Source organism: Ctenocephalides felis, unplaced genomic scaffold (assembly GCF_003426905.1).
Source record: "Ctenocephalides felis isolate EL2017-DRISC unplaced genomic scaffold, ASM342690v1 CF-g0.4_SCAFFOLD_00845, whole genome shotgun sequence".
Classification (NCBI taxonomy): Eukaryota; Metazoa; Arthropoda; class Insecta; order Siphonaptera; family Pulicidae; genus Ctenocephalides; species Ctenocephalides felis.
The window spans coordinates 25,845,532-25,871,619 of record NW_020536999.1 but is presented as its reverse complement, the minus strand read 5'-3'; the positions used below and the strand labels follow the sequence as shown (position 1 = coordinate 25,871,619).

General features: G+C 32.2%; 4 protein-coding genes across 5 annotated transcripts; 2 read left to right on the top strand and 2 right to left on the bottom strand.

The window, feature by feature from the left end:
• The first annotated feature begins 2,574 nt into the window (after nucleotides 1–2,574).
• Nucleotides 2,575–8,540, top strand: LOC113374616 (UDP-N-acetylglucosamine--peptide N-acetylglucosaminyltransferase 110 kDa subunit-like). Its single transcript, XM_026614597.1, has 6 exons — nucleotides 2,575–2,968; nucleotides 5,393–5,588; nucleotides 5,663–6,706; nucleotides 6,793–7,477; nucleotides 7,553–7,838; nucleotides 7,927–8,540. The coding sequence occupies exons 1-6, from the start codon at nucleotides 2,835–2,837 to the stop codon at nucleotides 8,093–8,095; spliced, it is 2,514 nt and encodes an 837-aa protein (XP_026470382.1). The 5' UTR covers nucleotides 2,575–2,834; the 3' UTR covers nucleotides 8,096–8,540.
• A 1,157-nt stretch (nucleotides 8,541–9,697) lies between these two features.
• On the top strand, nucleotides 9,698–19,871 carry LOC113372706 (negative elongation factor E-like). 2 transcript variants are annotated; one of them, XR_003366787.1, is made up of 8 exons: nucleotides 9,698–9,901; nucleotides 10,119–10,302; nucleotides 10,370–10,478; nucleotides 10,568–10,828; nucleotides 10,933–10,987; nucleotides 11,063–11,174; nucleotides 11,245–11,393; nucleotides 19,680–19,871. XR_003366787.1 is itself a non-coding variant. In XM_026613058.1 (7 exons), the coding sequence occupies exons 1-7, from the start codon at nucleotides 9,815–9,817 to the stop codon at nucleotides 11,322–11,324; spliced, it is 888 nt and encodes a 295-aa protein (XP_026468843.1). In that variant the 5' UTR covers nucleotides 9,698–9,814; the 3' UTR covers nucleotides 11,325–11,453. The 2 variants fall into 2 exon arrangements, 1 of the variants encoding a protein (XP_026468843.1); XM_026613058.1 differs by lacking the exon at nucleotides 19,680–19,871 and having other exon boundaries at nucleotides 11,245–11,453.
• Nucleotides 11,558–19,650, bottom strand: LOC113372684. Its single transcript, XM_026613040.1, has 3 exons — nucleotides 16,826–19,650; nucleotides 14,016–16,089; nucleotides 11,558–13,955 (listed from the first exon to the last, which is right to left on the bottom strand). The coding sequence occupies exons 1-3, from the start codon at nucleotides 19,207–19,209 to the stop codon at nucleotides 11,628–11,630; spliced, it is 6,786 nt and encodes a 2,261-aa protein (XP_026468825.1). The 5' UTR covers nucleotides 19,210–19,650; the 3' UTR covers nucleotides 11,558–11,627.
• LOC113381060 lies at nucleotides 19,415–21,432 on the bottom strand. Its single transcript, XM_026620053.1, has 2 exons — nucleotides 20,696–21,432; nucleotides 19,415–19,441 (listed from the first exon to the last, which is right to left on the bottom strand). Exons 1-2 carry the CDS (start codon nucleotides 21,430–21,432, stop codon nucleotides 19,429–19,431), a joined length of 750 nt encoding a protein of 249 aa, XP_026475838.1. The 3' UTR covers nucleotides 19,415–19,428.
• Between the last annotated feature and the right edge of the window lie 4,656 nt (nucleotides 21,433–26,088).

The window sequence follows — 26,088 nt, the reverse complement described above, 5'->3', positions numbered from 1 at the left end:
CGAACTAATATCAATATTTTTTCATCGAAAATTAATTGTTAAAAATTAACAACTGTTAACCTTTTAACTACCCCAAACAGTTTGTCTATATATTAGGTTGTCAAATATCTCATTCGCTTTTTGCTCTTGGTTTATAATACAAAAAGGCGGAAGGGAGATATTAAACTTATAATTTATTTTATATGTATCTTAATAAAAAAAAATGATGTTCTAAACTGATTTTTTGAGATGCGTTGCAGTGTAACTTACGACACTGCAATATTTAATTAAAACTTAAATTTAAACAAATTTAATATCTTTTAATTATATTCATTACGGTGAAGTGATAATGCATACATATAAAAACTGTTTTAATATAAGCTGTGATGTGTTTTCTAACTTTTATCATTATGATGTCTGTTTCAATGTGGCGTTATATGTTATCCGAACGTAAGGCATTGAATTTTGTTTTATTCATTTAAAATTCTTTCATTTGCGTCAAAGAAATATAATAGATTATTTATAAAATCATTACCCTCTTTTAATATGATGTTCTTTTTTCGCTATTTTTGCTCCCTTAGGGGTCGTAGGCTTCAGCATATATGTTACAGACAAATATTATTATTTTATTGCCCTCTCTGTCGAGCCCAGAATTCTTTTTAAAGAGCGAACAGGATGCAGGATGCGTCCTGGTGCGCATGGTCGATTACGACACTGTGCAAGTTGGTTAACCGGCGAGATAAACTTTCTGCGGAGGGAATATTGATTGAAAATTCTGTTTGATGGATCAAATTCACAGATTTTTAAAAATATATTATATATTTTATTTAATATTTAACATTGTATTAACACTTTCATCTTTTAAGGCCATTTTAATTCAATATGTATGACTCAATATGCATATCTTTAATGGACAAATTATATTCAAATGTGTTAATTCAATATTGACTAGAAATAATACAGTTGGTCAAAACCAACAGTAAATCATTAGAGGATGAAAATGCGATTTTAATTTACCACTACCTAATTTTGGATTTAGTTATTTATATGCTTTGGACTTGAATTTAAGGCTCCGAACTGTGTATTTAAGATACGGTAAAATTGCATTTTATATTATGGACGCGTATTATATAGGTTATCGTATCTTAAGCCTTTTCATAGCTTAGAGAAAATGAGAAAATGTTCAAGAGTTTGAATAAGCCTTCTAATATTAAACAAAATGTGCTTTATATCCCTTCCAGCTTTCGTGCAGATCTCATCGGTCCGCATCCCTGGATCGTAGGGCTTTCGCTTCTACGTTGGCTTTAGTAGTCCGTAGAACGTAGCACTAAAAACGCACTTCGTAGATACTAAACTTTTTACAACAAAACATTCCTCTGTCCTTTCTTCTCTTTTAGATACTTCTTCTAAATTAATTCTTTGAGATTGTACTTCCAAAAATTAACTAAAAAAAACTCACTATTCTAAAGAAATTTAAAAAAAAAACGTAGTACGAGTTACGAAACATATATACATTTTTATCGTGCATTAATATTAAAGTGTCGAACACGAATTATTTACGTGTAGTGTGTATAGAAACGTCCTTTTTTATAAAATCTAAATCCTTTATATACAAACTAATTAAATGTTCATGGATGTAACAAGCCGTCCTTGTATTAGACTGATTATTATAATTAATTATAATTAAATGTAATACAAAATATTCGTATAAACTGTTTTGTAAGTATTAATTATAACTATTTGATAGTCAGACTTATGCTTTAAATCATTAATTACAGTAATAATTTATCAATTTATATTGAAAATTTACGACATCATCTTGGCGTTCTTCCAAACGAAGAGATATACAATTTCGTTATGAAATTTTGAAATGTGTTCGTGTAAACATTATAGAAATTGTTTGAATTAAAAATAAACTTGTACTAACAAAATCGTTGATGTAATGCACATTCTTTGATAATATAGGAAGAAAAAACTGAAGTGTTTATTCATTTATCATTTTTTTAAGTGGTAAATAATCATTAAAAGTGGTAAAAATGTGTACGCCCACATATCAAGACGCTTTCCCGATGTGAAAGTTCCATTAATTTTGCTCGTGTGCAGATGTATGATCCTGATCATTCCTTCTATTATCCTTTGAATTATCTTGATTATCGAGGTGTTAGCGACAGATTCTTTTAATAGCTTGTTTCGGCTTTGATTTTCACCCAAGGACACCATGATGATGTCTTGACTGTTTGGCGGCATTTATTTTGGGCGCCCACGTACAATTTTAGAACGTTGTCGTAACTCTGTCAGAATATCAAATAATCGCACGTGTTCTCTCCGTTACTGACACCGGACTTCAGTATTTCCTTTTAAAAATGAATAAAACTTAAGTAATCGTTTTTAGTAATAAAAAATTAGATGCTCACTATTTTTAAGAGTTAGTAAGATGTTTTATAGTGTGTGATTTTATATAAAATATGTGATCATTCCAGGTATCAAAAAATATGTATGCACAACATTTTTGGGACTGACTTATAAAATATGTATTATTGAATGTGTTAATTTTTCTGATGTATTAAAATAATATAGTCCAAATGTTTATAAATGTGCAAAAACATGTCGTGGTGTACAATAACAAATTTTATCAAATCCAAACCGACATTTTCTGTCGGATAACATTAACTAACGTGTGTGTTCTCTTACCCAAAATCGTGGTAAAACTAAACGAATTTCTCTAATACGGGTCTAAATTATAAACACAAACCTTCTCATCGACAATACGAGAATAATGCCACGTCCGAATTGTTGCCAAATTACAATATAGCATTTCTTTATTTATTTAAAAATAATCTTGACTTGTGGGGAAAATGGAATACCAGTGTGTCGTTATTTATACAGTTGTTAATATAAAGCATCCCGTCGATCCAAAAGTTGCCGAGACGACCAGCAAGCAGGACGGGTCGAAGGGATGCTTGGATTGTCTGAAAAATCAAATTAAAAGGTTAGCAATGATAAATTATTTGCAGTATTAAAAAATTGTAGGTAATCGGTGTTTCTCAATCCTTTATGACTTAACTGATTAACTTTGAATATGCGAAGGTAAACTACTTATTAGTAAAATTTAAAACATTAACTTATATTATTTACATTAATATTTATATATATATATATATATATATATATATATATTATATATATATATGTGTGTGTATGTATGTATGTATATTATACTTGGTGCACAGAATCCCAAAAACCCTTCTTACGAGTGCAAATGCTTTTACCGATTATGTTTCAATTATTCTCTAGATACGGAACTGCGATAGAGTGAGCCAGTAATTGGCCGAACAGTTCCATTAATTAGTAATTGGTTGTCGCCAAAACATCACAATTTAATTGGTCTCTATATTAATTATTGCATAATCGATCGTTTATTATTGGAAAATTTACCGATGCATGTCATGATATTGCAAATTTGTTAAATTCACCATGTTAAATGCAGAATTTTGAACCATGTCATGACTGAAAATGGATTAGTTATTTTTGGAGATACTTTTTCAGATGTCATTGAATTATTCCTGATTGACTTGAACCGTTTCCATTGGCCGTGTTCCAAAAAGAGCATGTTTCGGATTTACATTATCAAATTCAATTTGTCAAGTAAAAAATAATTACAATAGACTTGACGCAATCCTTGTAAGTAAAGGCTTATATTGATTCGTTTGTGACCAAAAAATATTTTAGAAAAACGTGGATTTTTTTTCGTGTCTTTCCGATAAAAAACAAAATGAACAAATTGCCAATGGAAATGCAAACAGTATTGCAATAGGATACTCGATGGTTATTCTATGTATTCGACTGAATAATTAATAAAGTATTGATCGCTTTTTCATATTCGTGCGAACAGGACATGAACTTTTAATTATTTTCATACATAAACTGTGTCTAATTTGCCTTATGAAACATTACAGTGAATTGATAGCCGTACTGACAAGTATAAAGTGATATAGAAACTAGTGGTGTATGGAATCGTGCTTTGAGGCAAATTGCAGGAACTTTCTGTACTAAATTAAAATTTTGAAATTTTGAATTACTTTCGATATTCAAAATTTTTTTTGAAAATTAAAAAAAATGTTTTTTTCTTTCCCTAAAATAATCGTTTCGTCAACACAAACATAAATTTTTTTCGTATCTGCGATACGGCTGGACCTGCCTTAGCCAAAAACTAACCACCACTTCTCTCCATCATTACGAATTAAATGTTTTTTGGATGATTCAAATTGGATACTTCGTTCTCTCAAATACTCGACTTTTATTTTGTGAACTCTGCTAAAACTTTTCAGCACATCTCCCCATCAATAGGAATCGAATGTTTTTTTAACCATTGAAATAGGTTGATTCTTGCGCTCGAAAACGTGGACGAAAAATTGTATCCATGCATACATACACGCACATTTTTTCTACGGAATTCCCAAAATGTTCAGAAACCTTCAAATCAATGAAGATATGCAATAATGTTCAATTTCGATATTTGGACAACAAAGTTAACAAGGATACAATATGTGAGAAAATGTGCTCTGGCACAAATAATCTGCAGCGGGCAAAGCGCCATTAATAATAAATTGCTATTATATATTAAGTTTTTTTATACCTCAACGTTTAGGAACGTACTTCATTCGTTCTCGGAATTATTTAGTAATGGCGAAAATATTTTGCCTTTTTGAAAACAAATTGTTCCTAAACGTATATTGCGATTAACAGCGATAAAATGTGCTTTACTACTTAAACAAATACTAAACATTTCTCGCCTTGCACACGTTTCGAATAATATATTTTGCATAATATCATTATATAAACAAACAGCGAATTCTTAATCTCGAGATAAGAATTCTGGAAAATATTTTGTTTTCACGACGGGATTCGTAATAATAATAATGTTAATTGGTAATTTGATATTGTATAAGATTTATAATGATATTCAACCATTTCTATATATATATATATATATATATATATATATATATATATATCGAAAATGTACAATATGGTATGCTGTTTATATAATGACGTACGAGTCATTGTGTACATTTTATATTGTTATACAAATACATGAAATTTCATTTTGAATTATTAATAATTTGTTTAATACTGCTATGAACGAATGCTAGTGAATATTTTATTATGCTCACAGCACAGTTCGAATTTTGATTTCTAAATTGGCTCACAGCAAATTACATAACAGATTATTGATAATTAATTTTATTGTCTTAAACGGAAATGTGCAACTGCATTCAGAGATTCACAAATTATGTAAAGAGAAAGTAAGATTTTTTAATAATAGAAACATCGATTGCATAATTTTAAAATAATTGAATTGTTTATCATTTTCGACCATGTTTTACTTATTCTGGAAATATTTTTTTACCAGAGCTGTAGCAGCCTATTTGCGAGCCCTGAATTTATCCCCAAACAATGCAGTGGTGCATGGAAATCTGGCATGTGTTTATTATGAGCAGGGGCTCATTGATTTGGCTATTGATACTTATCGGAGGGCTATCGAACTGCAACCAAACTTTCCTGATGCCTATTGCAATTTGGCTAATGCACTCAAGGAAAAAGGACAGGTAAGGGTAGCCGCTTGGCTTTGGTGCTACATGTAATTTTTGGAAAATACACCAATTTATCATATTGGTTGTAGGTTGCTGATGCTGAAGAATGCTACAATACGGCACTGCGCTTATGCCCATCGCATGCTGATTCTTTGAACAATCTGGCTAATATAAAGCGCGAACAAGGTTATATTGAAGAAGCAACTCGGTTGTATCTCAAAGCCTTAGAAGTTTTTCCAGAATTTGCAGCAGCCCATTCAAATTTGGCTTCAGTTTTGCAACAGCAAGGCAAATTAAATGAAGCTCTAATGCATTATAAAGAAGCTATTCGTATACAGCCCACATTTGCGGACGCTTATTCGAATATGGGTAACACTTTGAAAGAAATGCAAGATGTATCAGGAGCCTTGCAGTGTTATACCCGAGCAATACAGATCAATCCAGCATTTGCTGATGCTCATAGTAACTTAGCTAGCATCCATAAAGACTCTGGTAACATTCCTGAAGCTATTCAGAGTTATAGAACTGCTTTGAAGCTGAAGCCTGATTTTCCTGATGCTTACTGCAACTTGGCACATTGTTTACAAATAGTTTGCGATTGGACTGATTATGAGGCTCGCATGAAAAAACTAGTGAGCATTGTAGCTGAACAATTGGATAAAAATCGTTTACCCTCAGTCCATCCTCATCATTCCATGCTTTATCCTTTATCTCATGAATTCCGTAAGGCTATAGCTGCAAGGCATGCCAATTTGTGTTTGGAAAAAATTCATGTTTTGCATAAACCTCCTTATAAGTACCCTATGGAGTTAAGGGGCCGTTTGAAAATTGGTTATGTCAGCAGTGATTTTGGTAACCATCCCACGTCTCATCTGATGCAATCTGTTCCCGGTCTACATGATAAAACCAAGGTTGAAGTATTCTGTTATGCTTTAAGCCCAGACGATGGAACTACATTCCGGGCTAAGATTGCCAGAGAGGCTGAACATTTCATCGATCTGTCACAAGTCATGTGCAATGGGAAGGCTGCTGACAGGATCAATGCTGATGGAATTCATGTTCTGGTTAATATGAATGGTTACACCAAAGGAGCTAGAAATGAAATTTTTGCTTTAAGACCAGCAGCAATACAGGTAAAAATAATACATGTGTAATAGCTTATTTACCTGGTATTTTATTTATATTTAAATATTTTAATTATAAATTTATCATTTTGAAGGTTATGTGGCTGGGTTACCCTGGCACAAGTGGTGCAAGTTTTATGGATTACTTAATCACTGATGCAGTTACGTCCCCTCTTGAGTTAGCTGATCAGTATAGCGAAAAGTTAGCTTACATGCCATACACTTATTTTGTTGGTGATCATAAACAAATGTTCCCTCATCTGCAAGAACGTTTGATTGTCAGCGACAAGAACCATGGATCAAATTCTGTTGCTGATAATGTTGCAGTGATAAATGCTACTGATCTATCACCACTGGTTGAAAATACTGATGTGAAGGAAATTAGGGAAGTAATTCAGGCTGCCAAGCCTGTTGAAATATCTTTAAAAGTGGCAGAGTTACCTACAACAACACATATAGAAACTATGATTGCTTCCGGTCATGTTCAAACATCAGTCAATGGCGTGGTCGTTCAGAATGGCTTAGCAACTACACAAACTAACAACAAAGCAGCAACCGGGGAAGAAGTGCCGCAATCCATTGTTATTACTACCAGACAACAGTATGGATTACCTGATGATGCTGTTGTTTATTGCAATTTCAATCAGTTGTACAAAATTGATCCAGCTACTTTACATATGTGGGTAAATGTTTTGAAAAAAGTTCCAAATGCAGTTTTGTGGTTATTGCGTTTCCCAGCAGTTGGAGAACCTAATCTTTTGGCACAAGCAAACCAATTAGGTAAGTGAAAAATGTCTAAACTAAACAAAATGAACTGTCTATAACAAATATTTAAAAATATTCAAATTTTCTTAGGACTTCCTCCTGGTAGAATAATATTCTCAAATGTGGCTGCTAAAGAAGAGCATGTGAGACGTGGTCAACTCGCAGATGTATGTTTGGATACTCCGCTTTGTAATGGCCATACCACTTCAATGGATGTTTTGTGGACTGGTACACCTGTAGTAACGCTTCCGGGAGAAACATTAGCTTCTAGAGTAGCTGCTTCGCAACTTGCAACTTTGGGTTGTCCAGAATTAATTGCCAGGACTAGGCAGGACTATCAAGATATAGCAATTAAATTAGGCACTGACAGAGAATAGTGAGTAACGTTTGAGAAAAGAATAATTCTTTTCCATTACATTATATTTGATATTAGTTACTAATTTCATTCTATTTTATTTTTTCAGTTTGAGAGCTATGCGTGCAAAAGTGTGGACGGCACGAATGACGAGCCCTTTGTTTGATTGTAAAAAGTATGCGCAAGGTATGGAAATGCTATATTCTAAAATGTGGGAAAGACATGCCAAAGGAGAAAAACCAGACCATGTGTCTGCTCAAGTTAAAGATGAAAGTTAAATTTTATCACTGTTGGTTTATGAAAGTTAAACTAAAAGCATATTTTATTAAGTATGACACAAGCTATACTCAATAATAGATTGTGTGTAATTGTATATTTTAAAAAGTGCTCTCACTTTAGAATTAATTTGAAGAACAATCAATTAAATGCCTCTTCAACTTGTAATGATTGTGATTTGTGAATTTTGATCTGTGATTGCGAAGTAAACAATTATTTCCTTTTTTGTTTTATCAAAAAAGATTTTGTTTAATGATAAATATTGTACAAAGGAAATGTTATGTACATGCTAGCTGATGTATACTATATTTTTTATAAAGCAAATAAAATATAGCAAAAAATCCAAAAGGGGGGCATGTAATTTGATGACAACAAAGATTATGCAGAAAAGGGTAATTTTTATTAGAATTTCTCACTTAATTTTAATGTTTTTGTATGTTTGCAGTATGCTTAAGATGTGTTTGTGTTTTGAAATAAATTATTAGATATTATGTATATTACAAATCGTTTTCTTCTTGTTAGTAAGTTATCTTTCAGGTTTTTCTATTAAATACTAAATAGTTTTTCTATTATGTTTATTTTGTACTTGTTTTATGAGACTGATTATTGAGTTGTGAATTAAAACGAAATTCGCAATTAAGCAATAGCATTAAATTGTGTTAAAAATTATGATTTGACATCAGCTTTCTGATGAAACCATAAATATGATCGTACTAATTAAAAACAACAGTCATCGTGGACAATATTGGAATATAATATATTGTTATGGCAGTATAGACCCTAGACAATATTAGAATATGATAATATTCATGGCATAGACCTTAATACATTTGTATTTTAAGGTCTATGCATTGGCATTCATAATGAATATATTGTGCAGGGTTTAGGTTTATTTATCTATGGTCGATGGTCATAATCCTAAACGATATGAGTATATACTTTGAATTATATGGGATCTGAAAGATGCTTATTGAGTATGCTAATCTATGAGTATATTCATGGTCAATAATTGTTAACGGTTTATGCAGAATGTTATTGAACAAGGGCACCGTGAATACTTTGATTTGATTCCCGAGAGTACTTTGTTTTCTGTTTCTTAAAGTTTGATAGTAAATAACCACCTAGACAAAAAGTGTGTGTTTTTGAGACGTTTGATTTGAGTAAAAAAGCATGGATATATATCGACGAATTTTTGACTTGAAATATTAAAAGGCAAGCATTTTTTTTTAATTACAATATTTATTACAACTGTTAAATAATTTAACATCTACTAATAATAATAAACAATAACATAAATTTAAATAAATAAGATTACAAAGGATAGAATTTAAATTAAAATGATATCCGTAGTATGATGATTTAATATAAAATAAAAGCATATAAAGCAAATTAATAAATAAAATAAATAAAAAAGTGGAATCAAAACAATAAGTGATAGATAATAATAAATATAAGAAAATAACATTATAAGAAATAATAAGATAATAATAATAATAACAAGCATTATTGACAAGAATTACAAGAGGGATTACAAGCATAGAAAAGAGAAGAGAGCAAAAACATGTTATACATTTTCACGGTTTCATGCCCTGATTTTTGCAGATAAGTTCAATTATTTAACACGACTGTCAAACTTAGGGTACGAATGCAGAAAAATATAATAAATAGAAAAAAATAAGAAAAAGGTAGATAAATATTAATTTTAATTAATATTATATAATATGAAGACTGTTTACATACATTTTCCATCCAATCTTACTGAAGAAGAGCATATGCTACAAGCAAAATATCAAAAATTGAAGAAAAAGGTAAATTATTATGAGATCAAACCATAAATTTCTTAAGTAATATTAATTTATTTAAACAATGAGATATTTTTCATTTTAAATAACAGACAGTTGATATAAATATAATTTTGTATTAGAGATGAACTAAGTTTAATCATTTATATTTTGTCCTTCATAAGTTTATGTATTTGATAAGCTTATATTTTGATCTCAATTAAATATTGCATAACATTTATAGAAAAAAGCTTTACAAGCTTTAAAAGCTCCTAAACCTGAACCTGAAAAACCTGTGTTACCAAAAAGACCGGCAGATGCAAGAGATGCTAAAGAGGTTGCTAGGAAATTAATAAAAAGTGGAGCTATACCTGCAATTCCCAAACCCAGTCAAAAACCTGCACAATTAATATTTAAAAGACCGAGAGGTTATTATTAGATAGATAATATATATTGATATGAATGAAGTTTTCATATATTTTGATGTATATACAGGTCAAGAGAGAAAGAGAATACAACCAGAAAAAGTTAGTTCATATCAGCCATTCCAGTCTAATATTGATACAAATAACATAAATGAATTCAGTGATAAAGCTACTCCAAGGTAAATATTGAACTGTCAAGAATAAATGATTATATATATATATATATATATATATATATATATATATATATATATCATATCTTTTCTAGAGCCAAAAATCTATATGACCACTTTGTATCTGAGCGTGACAAGGATGAGCGTGGTTTAAAAGACTCTGCTGCTGTTGGAAGTACTCCAACAGTTAGCAGTAATGTGATTACTTCAACTGTACAAAATGCTTCTCAAAATACTGCAAAGAGGACAGGAAATACTGTTTATGTATCCGGCTATCAAGTAACACAAGAATTTTTGCAAAAGAATTTTAGCGAATTTGGGAATATACTTTATATTTCAATGGAGATTGAAAAACAGTAAGTTTAATAATGAATGGAATTTGATCTGGCAAAAGCATCTGCTATCTTATCTAATGTGTAAACTCTGGCTAGCAATAACATTATTTATTTTTATGTTTTAGTCGTGGTTTTGTGACATTTGATAAAGTGGAATCTGCAGAACGAGCTATTAAAGAGGTAAATAACAAATAAACAAATGTTATTCATGAAATTAAGAAATTACAAAATAAAAATGATATATTATTATTTTAGTTAGATAATGCAAAAGTGGGTGGTATTGATTTAAAAGTTTCACTAGCACGAAGACAACCTCAAATTGAACCAATAAATGATGCCACGTCTTCAGCAGCATGGGCTACTTTAGGTATGCAAACAAATCATGAATATCCATAGTATGATCTTAATTTAAATTATTTTTAATTTATTTGTTGTAGCTGCCAATCAATCACAAAAAGGTAGTCACAAGGACACAAGAGAGATTGTTACTTACGAATCTATGGATATATTTGATTAAAACATTGTTTTTAATGTTTTAATTGTGATAACTTAATTTTTTGTGAGAAAAATCATTTATTTTGCCAAGGTATGATATAGGTTTATACATAAATAGTATAATATTTGTATAAAGAAAGAATTCAGGCCTAAATATTTATATTTACCAAAATTGTAAAATGAAAAGATACACCTGAATTATAAATAAATGTCTATATATGACATTGAAATGATTAAGACATGTTATTTAATATATAAAAGCAAAAATTCAACACGTTCACAATCAGCAAATAAATTAAATACTTGTTTAAGCCTAAATAAAACTTTAGGCATTTTTATCAGATGTAGGAGGATTAAAAAATTCCCAGTGATGGTGATGGACAGTTTTGTTATCACTCAGAGCAATCATTATCAATCCGGCTGTGAATACAAGTAAGACAATCAAAGCTATTTGAATTTCTCGCTTTCTTTCTTCTGTGTTTGTTTTTGTTTTAATAGCATTCCAAATTTGACGAGCATTTCTTTGCACTGAATTACTGCATGCTTGTACCAGCTGCCCAGTTATCTCTTGAATTGATGGCTCTGGTGACCTTGTTCCCATTCTTCTGTGTCTTGTCACAGTCTCTTGTTGCTCTTCCTCAGATGTAGACTCTTTTTTAGGTGCATGTCTCCTTCGTGTCTGTTTAGGGAGCTGGACTTGTTGAACTTCTTCTTCTGAGAAATCTGGTGGTCTCAAAGTGTAAAAAGATGCCGGTGGCACAGATCCTGGATGAGGATAGTATAAGCTTTGTTGCATGTAAGGATTTTGGTTAAAGTAAAGACTTGGATCGATTTGTATTGCAGTCGGTGGAAAACCAAGATGTTCTTGAACACTTTCTGGTTGCTTTTTAGATGACTCGTAAGGTTCATCTGTTTGCGTTGAAATTTGGGCTGTATTGTGCATATTGGTAGGAGTCAGCCTGCCTATTATTTCTTGTATTATTGTAGGAGCTATGTCAATACCAGTAACTACTAAATTACCTGACTTGGAATTGAGTTCTTTTACTTGCATTGCTACACCATCCACTTCTGAAACTTTTATTGAGTTTGCTTGGAGTTGCGACACATTCAAATTCTCTACATCCAAATTTGAAACTTGTAGACGGTTTGTCTTTAATATCTCGACATCTGACGTAGGTGCGGATGCCACTGGGACATCTTGCTGTCTTCTAATTAATGCTATATCTACTTCTGCACTTGCAGATAGTTTTTGCTCGGGTTCTGTTTCTTGTGTGGGGATCGATCTAGATTTTTTCAAACTAGCACGTCTTTTCATAGGTACAGGTGGTTCGTCTACAATTTCGAGTTCACAAATGGCTTCAGTCTCTTGCAAACAAATATCTTTTATATTTGGAATTTGGGCTACAGCTTCTTCCTCTGCGGTTTGTAAATGCATTTGCTTCCTTTTCTCCTCTCTTGCTTTTTCTTCTAATAAATCATCAATATCTAATTCATCATCTACAGGTTGAACAAGCAATTTAGCTTCCGTCATTAATAAATCAGTGTCCTCAGCTTTTGTCGGTGTGACTAGAGTTCGTTCTAACAATAAAGCGTGTTCAGACATGGCTCTTTCTGACGGCGTTCTAGAACTCGAAAATGTTCGCTGTCTAGAAGATTCTCTGAATCTACGAAGGCCTCGTGTTAAACTATCAGAGTCAGCTATTTTACGCGCTCGTTCCACATCAGAAGGATCCAGTGAAGATCTACTGGAATCTTCTTTATGTGTTCTCGAGTCATCTTTATTCCTTTCGATGGTAGAGAAATTATTAATGTCTTGTAATGCTATTTTGTCTTTCCAAACGTCTTTTAATATAACTTCATCAGGTTGAATGCCATCATCTTCGCATACAAAACAATCAGGTAAAGGATCAGTCTGTGTCCACATTTCATGTTCATCGATACCTGCTTGTTCTACTTGCATTTCAGCATTTTCTATAACATCATTCACCATTCTATTAGCAATGTCTTGTATCATCCGTCGATGTAAGAGTTCATCCTCCAAGTTATCAATTGAACCTAACTCATGTTCTGGTTCTTTTTGTAAAGGTGATATGCTGTCGATACCATCAAAGTTATCTTGTTTGGGCTTCTTTTTTCTTTTTGCTGCTCTCGGAGGTCGTGGAGGAGCAGGTAATGGTCTATCTTTCATTTTATTCAAAACATCACCAGAATTCAAATCCTCAATCATCAATTTATCATCTTCAACTTCTTCATACTGTGTGGCGTCTAGAGAATCGGCTCTCAAATCCGGTACAGATTGTCTCCTCGGTGGTGGCCTGGGGGGAGGTTCTTTCATTCTGGGTGTAGAATGATAACTAGGTCTAGTCTCCGCCGACTTTGAAAACCGCTTTCTCCTCTTTGGCACTGAAGGCGTTCGTTTGACAACTGCATATCCTGAAGCGTCTTGCAAATCCAGAATGTTTCTTGATAAGTCCTTGTCGTTGTCTGAAACTAAAGATTCTGCTCCGTGTGAAGTTCTGTCTTCATCAGGAGCGGTGGTGGCTCTGGACGTAAGTGATCTGGATCTGGTACGACGAGGAGGGGTGGGGCTTGGAAATTGTTCCGATTCGGCTAGAGGTATAATATATTCGTGCTGAACTCGATGGACTATGACCTGGAAAAAATGCATTCGATAACTGATAATCAAAATATAATATTATGTGCCTATATATACCTCGTCGTCGATGTCAGCAGGCAATTGTGATAAACTTGGCCAATCGTCTTGAAATTGAGCGTTTATAATTGAACCGGGTTCCGAAGAAGCACTAACATCCCTCAAGCTTCGTTTACGTTTTCTTCTAGGAGCTCGCGGCGGAGGTCCCTGTTGCTCCATCAATAAATTCTTAATATTTTCCTCATTTTCGTAAGCATTATCGCCTATTTCAAAATCGTCGTTCTCATACATTCTTCTGTTAATATCATTAAGCAATACATCGTGCACTACCATGATGTCAGGTTGCGTTTTTCCTTCCATCATTTGATTTTCGTAAAGTAAGCTCTCGAAATTGTTGATATTATCTCTATTGAGAACATTCCTGTCGTTTTCATCGTTGAATTCTTTGTCAACGTTGTACACAGGACGTTCATTGTCCTCCAAGTATTTTTTACCTTTCTTTTGCCTTCTAGGTTTGTTCGGTGGAAAAGTGTTGAAACCATTAAAAACTTCCTCATCTCTATTAATATCTTCAGTGTGAGGTTTCTGCCGGCGCAATGATCGTGTTCGTTCAGGCTTCAAGGGCGTCAAGGATACCTCCATATCTAGGTCTTCGCCTTCATCGACGTCACGCGAAGCACTATAATCATTCATATCTAAATCGCGTTCTTCGTAGCCATTATAGGAACCGACCTGCTCCAAAGCGTTGACTGGAGTCTTAAACGCATCTCTTATTTCCGAGCTGAGATACTTACCGACTTCGATATCATCTTGCGAAATTCCTCGTTGCCTCAAAAAAAACTCATCGGCATCTATTTCTTCCAGCACGCCTACTCTACGCTTCTCGTACGACTCCCCGGACGATCCACGCTCTTCCATATTTGACGAAGGTGTTTCTTGTCCATCAACTTTAACACCGTAATTAAATTCAGGCCTGGTGCTGTCCACTTCGTCGGCCCAGTAACGATTCTGGTGCCCGGAGTAATCTTCACTGGATTCGTTGAACGAATCTGGATGAATATCATCGAATTCTTGTTCCTGCTGCATCTGTTTGTAGTCTTCGTCCAAGCGATGAAGGCGGTCCTCGAAGTCTCCGCGTTTCGTGTCGCCGTCATCGACAAATTTAATATCGGTGAAGCGATTGACCCAACGCGCCCCCACAGGGCCTTTTTTCCTGGCCGCAGCTCTGGGAACAGTGGAACTTTCAATGACTCTCTCTTCTTTTGGGGATGATGTGTGGTATTCCTGATCGCGTTGTTTCTTTGTGAAAATTCTCGGATACGTTTTAAAATCAAACACTATACGTTTTTTCGGGTCCTCTGCTGTAGACTCGCTGCTTGTCGGGGGTTCTTTCATCGAGTTGTGTCTTTTCAAGTTCGGTAATTTAAAATCGGGCATCTCGGGCATTTTAAAATCTGGCATTTTAAAATCGGGCATCTTAGGTCTATCCGGCATCTTAAAGTCCGGCATGTGTGGTCTTTCGGGCATTTTAAATCTGGATTTATCTGGCATTTTGAACTGTGGCATCGAAATCTTTGGACGTTCCGGCATCTTAAAGTCTGGCATCGAAATTTTAGGGCGATCTGGCATTTTAAAATCGGGCATCGTTAATTTTCGCATTGGTGATAATTTTGGTTTGGGTTGGTCGGATGATTCTGTTGTCGTTTCATCGCTAATTCTAGGTTTCTTACGTGCCGGCATAGTAAACGTGGGTTTTTTCATGCCTTTGAATTTAGTTTTCAATTTGCCTGCTTGATTTTTAAACCTACGCTGCATGTCTCTACTCCTTTCACCGACTGTCCTCGTCGGAGCCTTTGCTTCATCTTCTTCTAGCATTTCGGGCGCATCAGCTTGCGTCGTGGGCATGACTAACGTGTCATCAACTTTTTTGAAATACTTATCCTCTATTTGTTGTTGCATTTCTGCCACGGTCAACTCTCTATCGGATTCAATGTGTTCATCAAGGTGTGAAGGTTCTTGAAATGGGACCGAGCTCGAAGTCTCATGCTCGATTTGATTCTGATTAGACTCCGCTGACGTCGGTTTTGGGCCGGCTTCCGAGTCTGGGTCGCCGATGGATTCATATTCGTGATCGCTGTAAACACAAAATAAAATATATTATTCGAAAAATTAATATCAGGGTAAAGCAATTTAAAAGTCTTTATATTTGTTATTTACTAAAAATTAATAAAATTGATAAAGATATAAATGTGTTAGGTGTTAGTATAAAATAGAATAGTTTTTAAGAGTAATGCTTCTTCATTCATCCACAATGAAGCACAAAATAAAAAAAAATTCAAAACTGGTTACTAAACGATTCATATCTTAATGACACTAATATTATTAATGTTATTTGAAGTGTGCAGTACTATTTATCCTTTATTGTATTTATGAGTAGATCAAAGTGATCTAGGTCAGTTTATTAATTAATTAATAAACTGACTATTAATTACAATTTTTAATTTTGTCAAATTATTTACAATTCTTGCTTATTAGTTAACAAATATATCTATGTTTTATTGCAGTTTTCAAATATGTTTTTGGAGTTGACGGTATTGATCTAAGGTCAGTAGGCCGTGCTAAACTTTGTTGTAGTAAAAACGAGTTTATTCGTTATACCATTAAAATGGCTCAAGATCTATGCAACAAAACTCTAAAAGGATTAAATACACTTTTAAAACGCTCAGAATCTTTATTCAACGACTTTATAATACCGAGTTACCCTAGGACATTATGATATTGATCATATTGATGATTATTTAATTTTGTTCAAATCACCCCAATATTTTATTTATATTACAATAAGTAATTTTTATTTCATTTTTTTTTACCGAGCGTTTGCTTCGTATTCATCATTTCCATCGCCGGAAATATAAATAGGAGCAGCCGGTGCCGGAATTTGCCTTTTGGGAGATACCATAACGGCTCTCCTGATTTCAGGTCTGTCGTAGTGCTCCATAAGTTTGTGTACGGGCCTGTCATCGGCCCTGGATCGGTGCTGAGAATACTGTCTGGTTCCAGGACGTTCCAAGGATTGGGGCCTTGTGAGGACTGGTTTTACATCTTGGATTTTATTCAACTCCTCTGAATTGAATCCCGGTTGAGATAAAGCAGGCGCCGAATCTAAGATAAGACTTGGTTTGTGGAACAAGGTTTTGAATTTTGTATTCTCTGGATCGTTATTTGTAATCGGTTCTTCTGTTACGTTCTTAGTAGGTTCTTCATCGTTGGTAAAATCATTAGCGGGTTCTTGCTTTTTATTAAACCACTTTTTAAATGCATTTAGTTTTTCCTCGCTGTTTTTGTTATCATCAGTATTTATAGTTGAAGATGCCTCAGGATTGTTGTTTTCAGCATTGTCAGATATCATCTGGATTTCATCTTTCCTGAGAAACCAGGACGTAAATTGAGATGGTTTTGAAATCTCTGTATCCTTATCTGATATTTTTTTATCTGTACTTATGGAATCTTTGGTTTTAGAGAAAATCCTTTTGAAATTCACTGGTTTATTAGTATGCAGGTTTGCGGCTACATTAGGATCTGAAGTTTTATCTGCAGAATCTTTGCTTATGGCGAATATCCTTTTTATAGATGCTGATTTCGTATCTTCTGATTTAGCATCAAATGATATTACTTCTGCGCCAACACCAGTATCATGTATTTCTTTCTTATGAAACAAGTTTTTGAATGTGCCAGTTTTCTTGGTATCAATACGTTTATCACCATCATCGGTTATATTTATTTGAGGAATTGTTCGTATTATATTATTTTCCACCATGTGTTTTGATTCCGGTTGTTCCTTTTTGAAGGACAAATTTTGAAATAATGTTGTTTTATTTATATCATTATCTGATGTCGCATTTAGATGATCCTCATTAGTAATTGCTTGAGGTTCTGGATCTTTATGTTTATTGAACCAAGAAGTTTTCCCAGTCCTTGTTTCATCATTATTTTTTGCTTGATCTTCAACCGCATTCTTTTGATTTTGATCTTTATTTTTATTAAACCAAGATGTTTTATTATTTTTTAATTCATCAGTATTTTCTATTTTGTTTTCAATGATATTTTTTTGATTGTCTGGGTCTTTATTTCTACCAAACCAAGACGTTTTTCTACTCTTGTTACTATCAGTAGTCTCCATTTGGTCATCAACTATATTTTTGTGATCACCTGGCTCCTTATTTTTGCTAAACCAAGATGTTTTTCTGCTCCTGGTTTCATCAGTATTTTCTATTTGATCTTCAAAAGTATCCTTTTGATTTTCTGGATTTTTGTTAAACCAAGAGGTATTCTTGTTCTTCGTTTGATCAATATTTTCCAACTGATTAGTTTGATCAAGAGGCTTATCTAAATCGTATGCCTTCTTTTCAGTTTTTTGCAACCATTTTGTGATTGAAGAGGAACGTTTTCTTTTTTCTTTAATATTTTGTTCTTTGGGACCTTCCTCATGGTCTGCCGATTTTTGAAGCCAAGATTTAAATGACTGTTTTCTCTGTCGTCTGTTTCGAGACCTGGGACGATGTTTTAGTGATTTCGATGTTGGTCTATCTTTGGGTGATTTTTGGAAAAAAGTTCTGAAGGATTGTGTTTTTCGTTTCAGTTTTGGCTCATCCAAATAGTCTAAGTCATCGATGAAACTCTCCTCGGTGCTCGATCTTTGTGGAGGGATGTAAACGTCTTTGGAGCGATCTCTTAGTCGTGACACGAAGAGTTGAGGTGGTTTTTCAGACGATTTTTTAGCTTCTTCTTGTTTTAATTTTTGCTGAATAAATTCATCAAAACGTAGTTTGGACTCAGATCTGTTATCGAATTCTATTTGTATCTCCGGCACAGACAATTCTTGATCCAAGTCATACACTTTATCATCAGTTACATCACCAGATTTTTCTTCTAATTTTTTAATAAAATCACGCAAAGATGACTCTGTCGACAGTACTTGTTTTTGTAGAGGAGTTCCCATCGTGTCAACATCCATGTCCATTGATACATCTTGATTGTAATCTGATTTGTAATATTCTACGGATTTGTCAGCTCTAGAAGATGATCTGGAGCCTACGGGATTAATTCTATCGGGAAGTAAAGAATCACTTTGAAAAAATTGGCAGGCACATCTTACTTCTGGTGTTACTGGAGCTGCACTTCCTGCCCGGGATCTCTCTTTTGGTCTTTGAATCGGTTGGGAACCGAGAGAGGCTGATCTCCAACGTGCACTCATTTTGTAGAACTACACTTTTGTAATTAATTTATACATTTTGGATTCAATTTCACTTAACCTTGTATTATATAATACATTTGAGCATAGTTATTTTTTTCTATATAGGTACACAGCAAAAATTTTCACGCATCACTGCACAATCACGCAACCAACATAACAAAAAAATACGCTGGTGAACAAAATTTCTTTTTCACTTCAAATATTGGTGGAGCGTTATATTTAAAAATAAAATCTGCACAATTACGAGAACGTTTGAAACATTTTACAAAATATAATTTTGTCGGACATGTATTATGTAAACAAGACGAAGGGCGACGCGTTTGCACGATTTGCGGACATATTGAATTTGTATCTAGTGACACCAGAACTTGTAATTTATATATAATTTTACAAAAACCGATCGTATGTCTTTCGAAACCTTTTCGTTCGATATTAACAAAAATAACTTAAAAATATTACTAATTTACTAGGTGACACGATCGTCAGCCGTGCACTGCGAAAGATTTGTCGAAAGGCGCAGGACAGACCGGCTTGCGACCAAAATAACATATCTAGTCTTTCGATGCCAATAATATTATGTAGACGGTTTATATTTGTTTTGATGGAGCCTCAGACTATTCAGATGTATGCGTTAATGCCTATGTATTTATATCCACACAGGAACATATTTTGCACTAACTGGAAATCTATTATTACTACAGGTACTTATGCCAAGGATATACAAAATTGATAGTTTCAATGTATGACAAGTTCTTCGTAATAAACAAAGAAAATGTCGGTTGCCATCGTTTTGATTAAATTGGTGATTATTTATTAATAGAATGAAATTGTTAGCTATATAGTAATTATTAATATAGTTATATACATTTTTAAAAATTACACAATATGCACCGTTTGTACTACGTAATCTTGTTATTTTGATATTACATTTCTCAATATCTTTGTATATATTACGATCAATAAATATCACAAAACTCTTTTATATTCTGAGCGAAATTATGAAAATTTATATTCGATTATATATATTATATATATATATATATATATATATATATATTTGAATAGTCTTGAATTTGATGTTGATATATATGTTTAATTTGAGTTTAATATTCGGGCGTAACATCAATAAAAATACTTTTATTGATGTTACGCCCGAATATTAAACTCAAATTAAACATATATATACATATATATATATATATATATATACTTGCACTTTAAATATGCTATTCCATAATATGTCTATTATAAAACTAAACTCAATAAGTTTTATAAACAAAATTTGGCATATTTTTATAAAAATCCACAGAAATGTTCATATGCGTTTTACAAAGCGCATCGTTTATACTGCAGACGCGTAATTCAGATGTGATAAATTTATTATATCTATTTTATTTTATTAATAAGATTTATAATAAAATTTCAAGTCATGAACGAACTTATGTAAACACTTTCGTTTGTATTTTTGAATATTTTTTCTACTGACCTGAATTTTGATCTACGGCTTTTGGCATCCAACAGCTCATCTTTCTCCCCGCTATCCGAGAGCGACTCTTTATCCTGAGAAACTTTCTTCTTCTCTTCTTCACCTTTACCGGAATCGAACACCTCGCCTTTTTCTGAAAGTTCACCAATGTCCTGATCCTCATCTGGCATTACAATAAAATCAACAATTTCTTCTTCTACAGTTTCCGTAATATCAATGACTAGACATTTATCGCCGTCTAAATTTTCCATTTCCTCATCCTTTTCAGGTATTGGCATTTGCTTGACCAGTTTGGCTTTTTCTTCCTCCTCGGAATCCATTTTGGACAAAGGTGCTTGTGCTTGGTTCTCATCAGCTATTCTTTTCAGGATGTCTTGCAAGATTTCGTTCTTGGAGTCGATCATGGCCTGGTCTTCGGCGCTCATAAGCTCTTCCTTGAGGTACTGATCTAAGGATCGAGTCAAGCTGTCACGGGCTATGAGATCGTCGGTGACTCTGCCGATGTCTTCGGCTTCCGATAAAGATTTGGCGATGGCGTTCAGTTCTTTCTCAGAAACTGATTCTGTTAGACTTTTATTTGGTAAGTCCTCTATACTTTCGTATATGTGATCCTTGAACTTTTTGCTATCCTTTCTTTTGGGCGAACACTTTTCAAATATTTTCTCCGTCTCACGTTTTTCTCCTTTCTGCAGAAGGCGATTCGTCCAGAGTGACAATCTCCTGCAGGGGATCCGCATGTTTCTTGCTGTTTTTGGGACTTGGTCTCAATAACTTTTTCATAGCTCTTGGAGACTTCAAAATATTCTTGTCCGCTATAGTCTTTAACTTATCCACGAACGGGTGACAATTCGGAATCCTTTGGCGAGTCTCTATCAGCGCCCCTTTTCAATGCAGCAGGTAGTTCAATTTTTTTTGGGCGATTTTTTAAAATGCTTTTAGGCGATGCATTACTGGTACTCGGTATTTGTTCTTCTATAGATACTGATTTACTCCTGTGTTTGTATCACCGTTAAGTCTGGTTTCGTTTCCCAAAGACTCTCCAGCGGATGCCGCTCTTCTTCTTCTAGTGACACTCGGAGACTCTTCTAGTTCCTGAACATCTAGGCTTCCGTATTTACGTTTACTGCTTACTGCCTGGGGACCGGTCGTACTCCAAAATTTCCTGGGAAAAGAATAATCATATCATAGAATACCAGAATTTTCCCATCGAGTGAGTGTAAGTCATATAACATATTTTTGTTTAAAAATGTTTTAATATTTTACCTGTGGAGCATCAGGATCGAAAGGCCTCTTAACGAAGTGCGTCCAGGGTAGCCCCCTTTTTTTCGTTCCCTTCTAACGTCCTCCCAAAGATAAGTCTGCAGCGGAATCGGGGGCGGAGACGGCGGACACGGGGTTGTCACCCTTTCATCTGGGCACCCTGAATAAGAAAATAGGTAAGCATTAAATTGAAATAATTTATATATATATATATATATATATATATATATATATATATATATAAGTGTGTGTAATAAGTTTGCATGTCGTCTACACGCTAATTCAAAGTGTTAATACATTATTATGCGACATTTCTTGAAATAACTTTGTTGACTTTGTTTATGAAATATGTTTGGACAAAGATTTCACTTATGAAATTACTTGTGATATTTTATACAAAACATGAAGTTATGAATTAAATGTATATATATATATATATATATATATATATATATATAATAATAATAATAATAATAAAATTGTCATGACTGTTAAAATTTCTTCGGTAGTTATTGCCAGAACTCCGCCTGTACGATGCTGTAATTTTGGAATGTAATATTTAAACTCTATTTTAAATTGTTAAAATTATACAAATGATTAATAAATATTATTTTTATGTGTTGCGTGATGGATGGAACACTTTACGTAAATTATTCAACTTAATATTATATATAGGACATGATTTGGATTTCAAAGTCTATAAATATAAATCCACATTTGCCAAAGCTAAAGCATATATAACAGAGAGTTCTAAAATTATATATATATATATATATATATATATATATATAGATTAAAGTTATCACTTTTTAACATTTCTTTGATTTAAATTTAAAAGGCGAGTTTATATTTTACAAATGGTTTTGTACAACGTTCAAGTGTATCAAGTTTTTTCACAAAGAATAGAAATAATAAAAATGAAAGTTTTCACACAGTATAAAAAAACTAAATAACTAAACAGTAGTAAAAACTGTGTTTGAGGATATTTATGAGGATATTTATGCAATCTAATAACATTTGTTTTTTTGCGCTTTTTATCATTTAAAAACAGTTTATATACTTTGAATTCTTAAAAACAGGACTTTACATATAAGTCTATAACACTCAAATTCTATTCATAGTTCTATATATTTTATTTACATGACGTGCATTTATTTAAACTAAAACTCTCTATTACCCACGAATATATCAATTTTTGCACAAGTATCACTTTTCCAAGTTCATTTCATATTATTTTAGCTATTCCACATCATTTTTGGCACAGACCACTCGTCAGAACATCATTTCGATTTGAACTGAAATGAAATGTTTCGTTTGGAAGCAAAAATCGTGGCCAGTCTTGCGAAATAAATGTCTTCCTTCGTGGTTTTGTTACGAAAATATCATCGTTTAACCGAAGAAACGCATATGGTACCCAAAAGTAATTAAATCAAGACTGTTTCTATATGTTTATTGCTTTATTGTATGTATTTTAATATAATACAAAACCTAGTTCTATTTTTATCCTTTGCAGTTTGCGCCACATTTAACAAATTTATGTATTTTAAATGAATTTTTCAGTTTAATATCATTATTAGTAGGTTTTTCTGTTATAATCCTATTATTATATTTGCATGTATTTATTACACCTATTAGGTGAATATTATTACAATTTATTATAAGTTATATATTTTTTCTAAATTTTTTGAAGTTCAGAGCATTTATTATGTAAATTTACATCTACACATTATTATTACAGTTTGTACAACTTGTAGTAATAATGCATTCTGAATTATATATTATTGAGCATAGTTGTAACTTGTGCATGTTACATTAATTTATAAATTATATTAATCAATAATCAATATATTAGAGAGAAATTATAAATAAAGAAATACCCCTGCTTTGGCTAGAAGGTATTCGCTTATTGTTAGTTCACGTGTAAAATTTTAAATTGGTGGCTTGCATTATTATATATTTCAAACAAAATTATATAATATGTATATATTAATTGAAAATATGCAAATTCAAAAATATATTTAAAAACGTTACAGGTAAGTTGTCATCGTCATCAACTTCATTGTACTTCAACGGAAAGGAATTCAATGTTTTTTATCTGTTGTTTTGAAATTAGCATTGTTTATCTTAAAACATTTGGATTTGTTTGTAATTTTTATTTGTAATTGAATTTGTTTATATATGCTAAATTTATTAAAATGCGAGTTTTTAATAGTTTTATTTGGTTTAGCTTTTTAAAATGTAACTAACGTCCACATCTAACTTCACAGTATAAAAAAAAACCAAATACAACAACTAACTTCGTTGTGGTTTCATAAATACAAAATGTTGATACAAAATTATTGATATGTATAAAAGATCTTAGAAGATGCGTATATTGTAAATTCAATTTATACATTTACTTTACATATTTAGTCTATTCTCTTAGGCCAATTTCTTTGAAACTTGAAAATGTCCGAAAAGTGTTCAAAATCAATCGTCTACAATAGTACCCGTACGTACACAATATAAGTTTTTCAAATTTTTTTTATTGAATCATCTATAAAGGCGATTTATATATTAAAAGGTAGGTATTTCAAAAATATAATCAATTGGTTTCGAACGAATATTTTTTTTAATTTAATTTAATCCAATATTTGTTGGACGTATTATGGTACGTAATAACTTTGAACCTCTATCTTGTACATCTTTTTTTACTTGAAAAAGTCATTGTTTATTATTCTATATTTAATTTACATGCAATAAACACAAAAGAATCGATAGATTAAAACAATAAATATCTTATATATATATATATATATATATATATATATAATATATCTTCAATTGTCAATGTCGAATGGGCCAAAAGTCGGAAGCATAATTTACATGCATAAACAGGGTCGAACTATAAGTTCAATTTGAGTGCAACAGATATTATTGTCCCGTTTAATTAGATATAGAACCTCATTTATATTTAATTTAATAGTATTAATTAATTAATATAAACAAGTATATATTATATCCTACTTATGTCCAAATTTTAGTATAAACTCCAAGAATAGTTTTTTAAAACTCCTCTCCTCTACTATTTATCGATTTGTATAAATACGAATTGAATTGAATGGATTTCCAACAAAGCGATGGAATTTTACCAGATATTTACAATTTTGAACATTACTCATATATTGGGCGGAAAGAAGATTGTTGTTAAATGGAAAAGAATGCTAAAAACAATAGTAAATTATAAACACAGGTAAATTGAACTATATTGATGATACGGATATAATTATTGTGATAATTATATTATATCATTATAAGTACAAATGGGTCTTTATATTTGTTGTAAGTATAGGTTTCAAGAAACTGTTTTTCTGCACAGTACCAAATTTTTTTCGAGCGATAATTTACTACTATTAGCAATTGTAAGCCCCAAGCCTCAGAACTTACAAAAGTATATTTACTTTTGTCAATATGCTAATTTGAGGAACAATCGAGCATTGTTGAAAAATATATAAATAAGAAATTAGGTAATGGATAATAAAAGTATATGATTGACTCATATTGATTTATTTTTAAGTTTAGTTGTTTATTAGTTAATTATATACACACACACACACATATATATATATATATATATATATATATATATATACATAATTAACCTTGCTTATCACTAATAAGTATGATCGTGACATTACAGTATATATAAGTATTGCGTAACAAACTTGTAAACAATATACTTTGTACTGATAAAAACAGTGTATGAACATATCCATACACGCTTATATATGCCTATATATATTAATTTGCATATATTATAAATATCGTACTAAAATACAATATTTGCATTTTCTCAACACTTAATGCAGATGTTCTTGCCCTTGAATCAAATAGAATTGTTAAATGGTGGCTAATGCAAAATTTAAATGCATCAGCATTTGTTGCAAATTATGACAATGCTTATGTTGTAAAAATAATTATAAATTATTCATCGAAATTGTATTTAATTATATAAAGTTCATCTTCTGCGTAAATGCGAAATATCTCTAGGCAACAACAAAGGTTTTACAGGCAAATATTATTTTCAAAATTTTAAGTATTAAGGCCAATGCTAGTAATTTTGTACATCATATATTTTACATTTCGATTTAAAT